The 12702-nt window shown below is 38.1% G+C and overlaps 1 protein-coding gene across 5 annotated transcripts in view; it reads left to right on the top strand.

The window, feature by feature from the left end:
* The window catches only part of SH3KBP1 (SH3 domain containing kinase binding protein 1), a 234075-nt gene that overhangs the window by 125195 nt on the left and 96178 nt on the right, over positions 1–12702 (top strand). For 4 of the 5 annotated variants that reach the window (XR_005826170.1, XM_040582562.1, XM_040582564.1 and 1 more), the window contains exons 5-6: positions 1092–1215; positions 6562–6636. Coding sequence is in view for 4 of the 5 variants with exons in the window: in XM_040582562.1 (XP_040438496.1) it covers positions 1092–1215; positions 6562–6636 (199 nt within the window). In the remaining variant the exon portion in view is untranslated. The remainder of the gene's footprint in view (positions 1–1091; positions 1216–6561; positions 6637–12702) is intronic. The other variant, XM_040582563.1, reaches the window with a different exon arrangement.

Below are 12702 nucleotides of genomic sequence, written 5' to 3' on the forward strand. Positions count from 1 at the left end.
TAGTACCGTTTAAAATGTGGGATTTGTTTTTCAACAGGAAATGTGAACACCCTCAACATGTAAATTTAAGTTTCTGTTTCCGTATTTGTCGTAGGGGGACAGGAAAGAGATGGGCCAAATGGTATTGGAAACTGATGTGTCACAGACTGACACTGTCCTCTCCTGTAATTTTTTTGGTGAATGGACAATGTCTGACAGATGAAAAATGTTTATGTGTCAAGGGTGTGTTTAGCTGATGCATATAATAAGTCTTTTCTTGCTGTCCCAGTATAACCTAAAGGCGTCTGATTTCTAAGGCATTTCACTGCCTGACACCACTGTTCAATCCTCAATGGCTTATACAGGAGGGATTTTTTAATTTTATGTGATATTTTCTCTTGGCATTGGGTTAGGAAGTGTCTTTCCTCCTTCTGACCATATCAATATTACGTATTTCAGTAGCTCTTTGTAAATCTAGAGTAAAATCTGCATTAGTACTGTTTTTTGTTCTCCATAGATTTCTTATGTTAACACATTAATGATGATTCAAAATTCTTAATTTTTAAAAGAGAAAACTTCTGATTTTGATGGGGAAGACAGGAATGTTCAAATGATTTGTATTAAGATACCTACTTTAGATTCTCTGAATAGCCCTTTGCAGGCATTTATCTTTTGCCATTGATTACTTAGGGAGTTTAGACTCTTAGAATCTGTAGATCACATCCATTAAGAAGATGGTCATGAACAGCAATACAGTGTTCACTGAAAATTCAATGACTGAGCTGATAGCCATAAAAATCGAAATGTAGAGACACTGTGTGTTCTCTAGTTGTTCTTTTATCCTTTTATTTAATGCTTGTCCATGCTTCTGACTGCTGTCAGCACTGCTGACATTTACAGATGGGTGCGTGGATCTTTCTTGTTTTTACTTTAAAAAAATAGAGAGAGATATGCTCTGGCTTGGAGCCTATACCATGTGCTCCTTATACCTGAAATTAATACAAACTGCTCAAAATCATTAGTCATTGCTATTGAAAATCATGTATATAATGTAACTCTGTAAGGTGTTGCTTACGTTAAAACTCCTTTCTTTTGTTTTTGTCTTGGTGCAGGTGGAAGAGGGCTGGTGGGAAGGTATACTCAATGGAAAGACTGGCATGTTTCCTTCCAACTTCATAAAGGAACTGTCTGATTCTGATGATGTTGGAATAGCACAGGAAGAGCAAGTAAAGCCAAGTAAGGAAAAAAATACCATTGATGTTCTGTATAGATGTATGTGTCTTTACACCCTAACACATTGATAGAGTAGCATATTCTTATCTCTTGCTTGGAAGTGGTTTTGAATGCCATGTTCTTAATTTTTGCTGTGAAAAGGGTAAATGATGATGATAAGTGTGTACTTGCTACCTGATTTGCAATGGCAATGCTCCCTGAGCTGTGTCAAGACTTGCTGAGCTGCAACAGACCAAGAAGAGAGAAGGCAATAATTGCTAGAGTTGTATTTCAAAATTAATTACAAGAGTTTTTTTGTCTTGAGATGTGGAAACTGAGCAAAGTAACCGAACATCTACAAAGTGGCTGTGCTTATTTAAACGAGGGATTAAAGTGCCATGCCTTCTATGACTCCAGTAGATTTAAGGATTCATAATTATTGGTGTGGGACATGCGGCACTTTTTCCCTCCAGGTGCTGAGCATGTTACTATCACCTCCGTCACCCACTGCCCCAGCAGCCAAAGGGAAAAAGGCCAGAACTGGGACATGGAGTTTGTTCTCTCACTTACAGTGGGCCAGTACTGCTGCAGGTGAAAAGCATGTTTGGTAACTAAGTTTGCAATAGTATAAGCATGGTAGTAGGTTGTCCTATTAAAACTTCCCTTGGAGAATAACCTGAACCAGAAGTATGCTGTTATATGAAATAGACACTTGTGGTCTTCATGTTTTTTCTGCTTTTCAAACAGATATTCTTTTTTATTTCCTAATAGAGTAGTGAATTCTGAATCTTTAGTGAAAAGGAAAAAAGTCAATTGCATTTACATATTTCAGGCTAATTCCACAATACCTGCCAAGGCCTTCCTATTTTCAACACAGCAGATACTCACTGCTATTAGTATTCTGAGATCTCTGAACAAGCAGAAGTGAAAGAACTCCCAAGATCTTTGTAAGCTTATTTCAGCTGAAATTTACCAAAGCCATTATAATTTACTCTGTTAGTAAGAGGTAGAAAGTTATACTACTTTTTTATATATATATTTTTCTCTCATTATTCTATTTAAGGCAGATTTATCACCTTTATTCCATCCCACAGTAATAAGATTCTAAAAAACCTGACTTCAGCAGTGCTGAAAATTTTTCATATTGTTTATGTAATGGAGTACCTATTCATGTGTAGCGGCACTGGTGACCTAGTCTTGTGATCAGTGCTGCTAAAGGTATTTACAGGTAACGTTCCTTCAGACTGGATGGAAGTATTTTTAAGGAAGTTAACAATTTTAGCATGAGGGGAAAGGAAAAAGGGCATTAAGTGAAGTTGTACATTTCAGTGAGATTGCAAACTGCTTTCTATAACCTGTATATGCTATCATGAATTTTGTTCATTATAAACACAGTGAGTCTTAGAAGAACTAATTGTGTAGATGTAGTTCCAGCTCTGGATTCTGTAGTGTTTGGTACTCTATAAATGAACAAGGTAAGTGATACTGTTCAGGATGGAATACCCCAGTTTTATCTGTGTGAATGAATGAATATTACTTCCCCAGGTAATTTGGTAATACTTATATAATAAGCATCCTAAAAATGTATTTTAACAAAAACATGCATTGGAGTGTGTAAAAGCAGCCACAAAGCATTAGCTTGTTTCATCGATATCTAGAATGGCATATGCTTAGTTCAAACTCAGTTTTGTGTGCTGGTTCTGACTGTCAGTGGAACTAAAACCTGTGATACTTGTATTGAGAAGATATCGTTGTCTCTTTAACTAAATTGAAGATAATTATAGTTGAGAAATGGGTTTTCTTCTTTCTTTTATGTAACTTAACTCTTTGGAGGTGCTTTGTGACTAGATAAAATGATGTGTCATTAGGAGCTATTTTCTAAATAGCAAAATACTTGTAAAACAGAACACTGTAAACCTCCTCAGAGAGAAACAGGGACTCAAGTAATGTTGAGATTCTTATGGGATTTTTAACGCTTTTTTTATTTATCTTTCTTGAAGTAAACCCATCAATTTAAGAACTGCATTCCCCTACCAGAATTACGGGAAATATGCATCAACTCAATTCTTTCTGTATAGTCTGTGTAATTGTTACAGGTGTTGCTTTCTAACACATGGTGCTTTATGAGGCTCTATTCAAGTACACTGACTATTTGGATTTGAAAATCTTTATGAGATTTCAGCAAGTTTATGCAGCTGACTAGGAATGATAAGCTGATTCCAATTATCTGTGCTTAGTCTTAAAGCCTAGTGAAATAAAACGCAAACAAGTAAACCCTGGAAGATTTGGGCATCAGGCTGGCATTACTGTTGAGGTGCTCTGGATAGCATCTCAAAAGTGTGTACATTCATGCCTCTAGATCTTCTCCTTCCTCCATGTATGACAAGACATGACAGCACTTCAAATCTGCAATAACTCCTGTTTGTTTTTCTGGAAACATTGTTTGAATATGTCTGTATCACAGGACTTCATAAGGCAGAAGCCTTAAATATGAATTCTAGGTTATTAAGTTAGCACTCAGGTACAAGGGGCTGTACCTGTGCATTGAAGTAGAACCTTGGGTGGTCACTGAGGTTCTACACAGCTTCCAGAGAGGCCTAGATAGAGCTGGAGTATGGCTCTGCAGTCTTGAACAGCAGCCTTGAACTTTTCAGCCTAGGTTGTGAAATGGATAAGGTAGTACTTGGCAGGTTTACTGTGAGACTTGGGCAATTAGCATGGGGTCTTTGCAGACAGGGCACTGTAGAAACTCAAGAGTAGTTTTTATTTAACAGTTAAATTTAATGCTTTGGTTAAACCTACTTAAATGTGATCTTTTAATCGCATTTTGTTTACCCTTTCTAAAGAGAGCCTTTTTGGAAGGGCGAATGTAATTTTTGGTGAACTTGAAGTGGAAGAAATACAGAAGAGAAAAATTTAATAACTTGGCTTTTTAGGAATAAAGTTAATAAAAGTGCATATTTCTCTGTCCTTCTGTTATGACCTGCGCAGGTCTAATGGGGAGAAAAGTATTGTTGGATTTTATTGGGTTTGTTGGGTCCATGTAAATTTTATGGTAGATTAGAGTAAATGGACAGAAGGAATTATCTTGGTTTCTTTTCGTGCTGTGCCATAGAGTAACCTCAGAGGTTTCTTCAGAACAAAAAGCCCCTTTGTTTGAAAATGTCTGGGGCTAGTTTTGGAAGTGCCTAAATATTTCCGAATACTGACAGTGGGACTTAACTTGCCCCTTAACTTGAAAGGGTTGGTAGCCTGTGCTTCCCCTCAAACGGTGGGTACTCAGCAGACTGGGAAGTGAAACTTTTACAGGGTCAAAAGGTTGTGGGTTTGGGCATTTGTTTATTTGTTTTTAAAGTATCCCAGCTCTAAAGTGACTGTCAATTTTTTTGTCTTCAAAGGCACATTTTAGAATGTAAGCACAGACAAGATCAGGTACCCTTAAAGTAAACAGCAGTTCCTTGTTCCTTGTTCCTTGTAAGCATCCTCTTAAATTAAAACTGCTTTTCTTTGACTGACTGTTACAGCATGAAGTGTGCATTGTATTTTTATTACTATATTAAATGGATAGATGAATTATAATATTATTTTCTAGATTTCTCAAATATCTAGTACTAATTTTAATAATATTTTCAATACCGTATCTTGTTGTTATAGCCTGTTGAGAAGCAAGAAGTAGTCAAATAAATCCTGTCTGAGGAATCACAATATTAAGGAGATGATTTCAAAAGCATTTTAGCATTTTCATGGCAGTGTTATGACAACATTTAAAGGTGGCCTTCTGTATCTTGCTGTCTCTTGTATGTGTCTGTTCAGGAGTTGCCAGGCATCATGGTATGTATCAATTACTATTTTAGAGCCTTTTAGTGATGGCCACTGAGAAGTCACGACTGCTGGAGTTAGAACTGATGATAGACTCATCAGCAGATGGTTCAGTCAGGCAACCTCCTGTATTTTGAGTTCTTAAAATGTTGGATGTCCATTACTGTCTCTCTGGCTTTCCTCAATGTCATGAACATACCATTCTCTTAGCAATTTCTTAATTGTTTTTTGACTGTTTTAATAGCAACCTTTTAATGGTACTTTGTAAAAACAAGGTGGAAAGATGGATTTGTGGCTTTTTTACTTCTTCATTATGTAAAAAGAAGACAAGAAAAGATTTCTGTAATTTTATAAAAACTGCAATTACAAAACAAAAAAGCATCTTTTTACAAGATGTAAATGAGTATAGCTTTTTATTTTCTGAAAATCCAACAGAATTATATGCAGGGGGAATAAAATACACATTTTTGGTACCAAAATGGGTGTGATGCTATGGTGGGACTATTGACATGTACTGCCTGTTTTGCTGTAACATTTTACTGAATACATTAATTTTATGATGATATACCTAGCTAAGGTTGTTCAGATACACGAGCTGACATTGATATATTCTTGGGCTTCCCTGGGTACCTCAGATTAAAAAAAACCAACACACAAAACACCTCAGCTGCTCATGCCTTTACCTTCACTTGAATTTCGTATCATAAATGTCAGAGCATGAATTACCTTGCTATCAAAGGAAAAAAAACCCAAGAAATTAATGGTTTTGATAATAAAAATGTTATTTTAAAGATCTAAGATGGGAAGTGGAAATTGTTTCCTTTTTTTTGTTTTAGTGTTGTTTTCTTTTTAATTTTAGTATTTTGTTTTTGTTAATATGAGCCAAAACAAACACCTGATTAAGCTATTGGCTGAAAAACTGGTGTATCCAGGTTATAGTGTCCTATCCCTTCAACTAAGCATTATTTAAGACCAGTTCCCATATCCTTAACATTTCTTACAAGTCAGCTTGGAAAGTTGCAGTATTTCTGACGCTCACAGGATCCTGGTGTATTAAGGAAATGTAAGTATTTCATTGCCCTGTTTGGATGTCAGCTGTGCTTGCTCGAGTGCACTACATCTGCATCAGGAGTGTTGAGCCACTGTGAGTACATCATTGCAGTAATAATTTTTTGCAGGCTTCCCCCGTGCTCCGTGAGGAGGCTGGGTAAGACAGACAAAATGATTTCATTTGCAAGTCTCACAATTTGATGGATAACAGACAAAATCTAAGAAAAATGCATTCTGTTGGACACTGTAAAGAACAACTTTAGCAAAATCATGAGATTCTTTTATCTGACATACATGCAGTAAGAATATTTTAACTTCATGTACAATCAGATACTTCTGTTAACATTCTCGTTGTTTTGCTAATGAGGCTTTAAAAATGTAGTGACTGAAAATACAGATTAAAACCTCTTCCTTTCCCTTTTTTTATCATCATTTGATCTCTTCACCCCCACCCTGCTCCTTCTCTTTTTTTTCGTCTTTCCTTCTTTTGCCTGCTGTCAGGAAAATCTGCCTTTGAAGGGACAATTCTGTACAGAGTGGCACCGGCAAAGATTGACAGCTACAGACGTTATAACAGTGAGTGTGTTTCAAAATCAACAAGCAGTAGCTTTAGTCCTCTGTACTTGTTTGATTTATCTACACTTGTAAAATGTGCCACTGCTACTCACTTATGGCTACCCTACGTGCATATATTTGTCTGTAAGCTAAAGTCAGTTTGCTGCTGATGAACTGCCTAGCCTTAACGCAATGAGAATGCACTCGTTCCTTCTGTGCATGTGTATGTTATTTGTCCATATAATGTATGTGTGTGAGCCCACAATAAATTGTGAATTACATTGGATGTTTGGGTCTCAGCTATAGATTGAAATTAAGACCATTTAGTCCCATCTTTTTTGCACCTGAAACATGAAGGCTGTTGATTACAACTACAGATCTTTGAACTAAAAGTCCTTCTTCTCTAAAAATAAAGTTCCCATTATGATTGCTGAATTCATAAGATAAGCTTTGCTTTCCTTAAAGAACATTGTGGGGTTTGGTTGGGTTTTTGTCTGTGTAGGTTTTTTTTTGTTTTGTTTTTAATTTACTGCATGCCCTTCATTTGGCTTTGTCTTTGACAGCTATTACTCACAGCATTTTGGCTGATACGTTTTTTCTGCCAAGGAGGGTAAAAGATACAAAGCTAGTTTCATTTCATGTTCAGGTTTTTGCCTTCTGCGTTTTGGAAGCAGGGAACATGCTGCTTTTCATATGCTTTTACTACCCTTCTAATACAGAAGAAGAGAAGATGGTTACATCAGATGCAAGACAGGGGAAGCAAGGAAGACAGAAATCTGTTCTTCCACCTGCTTTCTTGAGAAATCTAGCAGAAAGAGTTCCTACTGAGTCACATTCAGTGTGACTAAGTACAAAGTGTTCAATCCTGTCCTCCGGTGAACAGGATGTTGTGCTAACTTTGGCATCTGCTTTTGTCCCAGACAGCTTTCTCTTGAGAAGATCCAAGCTGTGCTGCCCTTCTTACTGCTTTCTGGGTGCGAGTGTTTGCTGTCCTACCTCTGAGGACTTTTGTCTTAGGCATGTTCACTGCAAAGGATGAAGCAGTTGAAATGGTAGTCTTTCATTCTGATAACTGCATTTACACCTTCTTGTCTTGTCAACAAAACCTGATCTTTTTTTAAGCAAAAATCTTTGTGAATGTGTGCAGCTCTGAATATTTCCTCGTGGAGAATTATGTCCCTGTCTACTATAATTCATCTCTTTTCTGCGGCTCTTCTCAAGCTTCCAATCAAGCTCTTGCTGTGGCTGGAGCAGACCGTGGCTGCTGGTCTTCACATTTTTCTGCTGCTTCTCACCTTATAGTCTTCATGATTGCTTATGCATCACTCAAATTGCATGCTTCTCTCAGAGTTCTTAGACCATCATGTCCTCCAATCCACCTATCTGATGAGCATAATAAGGATTTATGAAGTAAATCTCTAGTATGCTTGACCTCTGACTTTAAGATCTAGCTTCAAGTCAGATTGCAAGGTCTGCCTTTGGAGCCTTTAATTTTGCAACGTTAATCTTTCTGGGCAGTGTTGCCCTAACATTACCTTTCAAAGTTTTCCAGAAACCTGGTCTCCATGTCCAGCCCATTTTTCATTAAGGGTCAAATGACCCTTCACCTTTTCTTGAGTCATTTAGGGTGACCCTAAGTGAAACCAGGAAAAATTCAGTCACCCTTCCAGTTGTGCTAGAGCTCTGCATTTAGTTCTTCTTGTTAATAATACTGGCCCATGGTTGTGCCCTGTCACAGAAAATAAATTTCGTCAAACTGATTTCACAGAGTGCAGGATTGGATGGGTATCTTGATAATGAGCTTAACCCACAGTAGATTGTCTCATGTTGCTCTGGGCAAACACCCATCTAAACCTTGTTTTTAAAGCTGACAGTGTCTTGTTTAATGCTACCTCCCTTGGCATTTTGTTGAGACTTGCGCATTTTTTCATGCTGCAGAGGTATTTTGCTTTCTTTGTAAAACTGCATCTCAGACAGCCAGATGTCCGGCTACATTTGTGGCCTTATTTGTTGTTTACTGGGTTGGAACTGGGACTAAAGTGGGTGGTACACAAAATCAGGTCATCTGGGAAAGTTTTAAACAGAATGAGAGTTGGCATTGTTGATATTATCAGAGATGTTATCTTCTAAACTAGCATATACAAAGGAGGGTTCATTATCCCACAAAGGAGGGTTCATTATCCCGGCATATTCATGTTCTTCCCGAGCAGGCCTGCTGAAGGTGTGGCCAGCTCCTGGCATTGTTGATATTATCAGAGATGTTATCTTCTAAACTAGCATACACAAAGGAGGGTTCCTTATCCCGGCATACTCATGCATATCTGACCTGTGGTCCTTATTTTTAGACAGATCCCTGTGCTTATGTCTCCAGTGCAAATCATTTGGAGGCATTCCACAGATTTGTCATTTAGGGATGTTTAAAACAACCCACAGCTGTTCTAATTTCAACTTTCTGATTTCTCAGAAAATTAAGCTGGAGTCAGTTCATAGCTTTAGATTAGTTATGCCCAAAGGGTGCTTGGATTCACCTGTATCACATTGCATGAAGCGCTGCTCAAATTTTGAAGCAAGCCTAGAGCTTTTACTTTACAAATATATGCTTAGAGCTAATACTTTTATTTTGAAAGCCATTTTGCAACTGCTGTGTTTAAAAGAAATTTTCATATTTAACCAAGGCCTATAATAGCTAAATGCTGTTGAATTAGTGTGTAGCTGCTTCTAGAGATATCTTCCACTGAAATATGCAAGATTATCTCCTGCATAAACACCTGGCCTCACCTTCATATGCTGACATGGCTTTTTTGGTCATTAGGTACGCCAGGCTCTGCTCAGCAATAATTCCAGCTCCTTTGGCATTCTGCTCATCAACCTGCTGTCAGAAAATCTTTGCTACTGTGTATGCTGGGCGAAGAGAGTCACACAGCAATAAAAAATTACTTACTTGTCATTTTGTTGATCGCAGCCCTCTTTTCTCTCATCCTGCAACTTTCCTGCATCTCCACGAAAAACGCTTCTTGGATTTCTGATTTTTTTTATTTTTCTGGTTTAACTTCTCTTTCTTCCTTCACTTTCTTTTTCTTCAAAGATGCTATAACTGAGGAAGAGGGCAGATACGATGCTTGATTTGACAGATATTTGCCTCTCTTTCTTTATATGTGGATCCACAATGCTGTCAGTAATAGATATTAGATATAATGGAAGAAGATGAGACAGGATCGTTGAAACAGAAATATTCGTGAGTAACCTTCATTGTGTTTTCTATTGCTCCACCACTTTTTTTTTAACCTTTTTTTTACCATCCCCCTAATCTTTGAGGAGCTATAGCTGGTCAGAGTTCCAAGCAATTGGTGTGGTTGGTGTATTTATGACATTATTTACCCATTTAAGAATGTCTGAATGTGAGCAAAGTTAAATGAGAAGCCCAAATGTGGGTTTTAACAGTTCTGAAGAGGGGACAGTTACAACTTTTTATTTCACCTCAAGTTCTTATAACTCACTTACAAATAAGAACATATATTAAATGCACAGCTGCTACAATGAAAAATAACATCTGAGAAAGAACAGTGCTAAAATTGGGTGAGGGGAATTTTTATGATTAAAAAGAAGCATCCTGTTTTCTGGAGGACAAAAGTAGAGATGGTGGAGGGATTGGGGGTGGTGGGTGGAAGAATTATGTTGTCTGGGGTGAAGTGCATTAAATCCTTCCATTGATTCGGACTCCCACTACCAGGTGGTTTTCCATGAGTCTCACAAAAGACTGGGTTTTGGTGAGTGACAGGTAAAGAATCCTTTTGGCTGTGGTTGCTTACTCATCTTTTCACATGTAATAACTTGTTCCTGTACTTGGTGAGAACAAGTCTGGTGGAAAAAAATTTCCAAAATGAAGACGACAATGGCACAGTTGTAGAGCTCCTGAATGAATGATTGTTTCTATTCGTTCTTCGAGTACTCGGGGAAGTGGCTGGGGATGAGGTGAAGCCACCAACTTCCATATTGATGGCTCTGTGTTCATGCTGCAGAGGATGCTTGTGCTGCGTTGCCCTTAATGCATGCTGCTACGTGGTGCTGGTCACCGCTCCCATTCTCCCTGCATGATTTCTTGTGCAAGCATAAAAATCTTGGGGCTGTTTCTTATGTGGCAAAAACTTGTGCTAAGAAAAATGAACTTGCTGAAAGGAAAAGACAAAATGTTCAGATTACATGGTTACATTTCTTCAAGGAATATAACTGAGAATAACAAATAATGACTAATATTGAGATAGTTTGCCTCAGCCATTTGTACCTATATAACCACTCTTGGTAAAGAAGCATAGATTTGTTTTTTGAAAGCGTGAATTTATTGAACCTTTAAACTGTGAAGAATCAACATGGCTTTGTTCTACAGTAATATTTAAAAGCAAACTCCCTTTTCTGGTTTTGATTTTTGCTGGAATATTGTTGGTGATAGCTTCAATGAAAGACAGGACTTGGACAGAAAGCAAGCTCAAGATAAATATAAATACCTTATAGGCTGTGGGTATTTGTTCTGTCTTCGCCAGTATGTGAGGAAAAGGAAGAAGGGAGGTTCCTGTCTTGTCTGCTGTAATTGCCATGTATAACTTCACCTTCTTTGTCATTCTGATCGGTCACTCGGGTGTTCCACACTGTCATTCTCTAAATAGAAGGAAAGGAGATATTTCCCCTCTCCTTCCTTCCCTTCTGTAAAAGGCAAAAATCCCGATAAGGTCCATTTACACAGTTCTTTGTTCTATTAAACAGAGCTGACACCATTTTTCTCTGGCTGCCAGACCAAATCAGGAGATCCTTTGCATCATCTCAGGTGTGTGCCTCTGAACAGCTGACCTTTACATCACGTAACAGAGCTAGCCTGAGAAGCACTTAGAGGGGCAGAGCATCATTGGCTTATACATTGCCACAGTGGTCTGTCTTTTGCCCAGTGCCATAAATTGTCTGTGGAGAGAACAATCCAGAATAAAGAACAAAAATTAAATTGCTAAATAATAGCTCAAAATAGAAAGCTCTGTAAAGCTCACAATGTATCCCCCTTTTTTCCTGCCATTTTAAGCTATTTAGAAACAATTCATTTCCTGCTTTGAATGGAGTTAATTTTATCGCAGCTGTTTATTTTTGTTTTAACAGCTTTAGTTTATACAGCCCTTTATCATCCCTAAATATCTTTCTGATTTAGAATCTTGGTTTGATGCCAGTGCAGCTCTGGGGCCGTTGGTGAATTAAGTCTGATGTTGTGGTCTCTTTTTAATCCCTGTTTGAGCTAATCTGTTTTGGTACATTTCAGAATGTTGCTCTCAAAAGACCTGTAACTGGCATAGCAGGAGTGTGGTGTGTTTGAAGTGTCTTGAGAAAAGTAATCTCTCTTATATACCCATATAGGAAAAAATGCATGTGAAGTGCAGAATTCCTCCAGACAGTGTTGTGAGAATTTAATCTTCATGAATACTAAATTGGCTTGCATTTCTAAGGAGCGTGAAGCAACAGAGCATCTCAGAGCTCTGAGTGTTCTTAAATAGCTGTAAGTCAGTAGTCCCATATCTTGTGCCAGCCAAACATTGGGAAGGGTTGGCTCCTGGGAGTTTTAACTTCTTGCTGCTGATACTGCCCTTGTTCAGACTTCAGGAATCTTACTATAAAGTGCACCCAACGCTCAGATTTGAGCTCTACTTTTTGGTGCTACAGTTGATTCAGCAACAGTAAATCTAGGTAGAATATTGTCTTTGCTCATAGAGCCAGAAATGTGAAATAACACCTTCAAAAGACTTCGCAGAATCACAGAAAAGTCAGGGTTGGAAGGGACCTCTGGAGTTCATCTAGTCCAATCCCCCTGACATGAGTTTTGAATGTCTCCGGAGAAGGAGACTCCACAGCGTCTCTGGGCAGCCTGTTCCAGTGCTGTGTCACCCTCAAGGTAAAGCAGTTCTTCCTCATATTCATAAAGAACTTCTTGTGTTTCACTTTGTGCCCATTGTCCCTTGTCCTGTCTCTGGGCACTACTGAAAGGAGCCTGGCCCCATCCTCTTGACATGCGCCCTTAAGATATTTGTAGACATTGATAAGATCCCCTCAGACTTC

This window comes from Falco naumanni, chromosome 2 (genome assembly GCF_017639655.2).
Source record: "Falco naumanni isolate bFalNau1 chromosome 2, bFalNau1.pat, whole genome shotgun sequence".
Classification (NCBI taxonomy): domain Eukaryota; kingdom Metazoa; phylum Chordata; class Aves; order Falconiformes; family Falconidae; genus Falco; species Falco naumanni.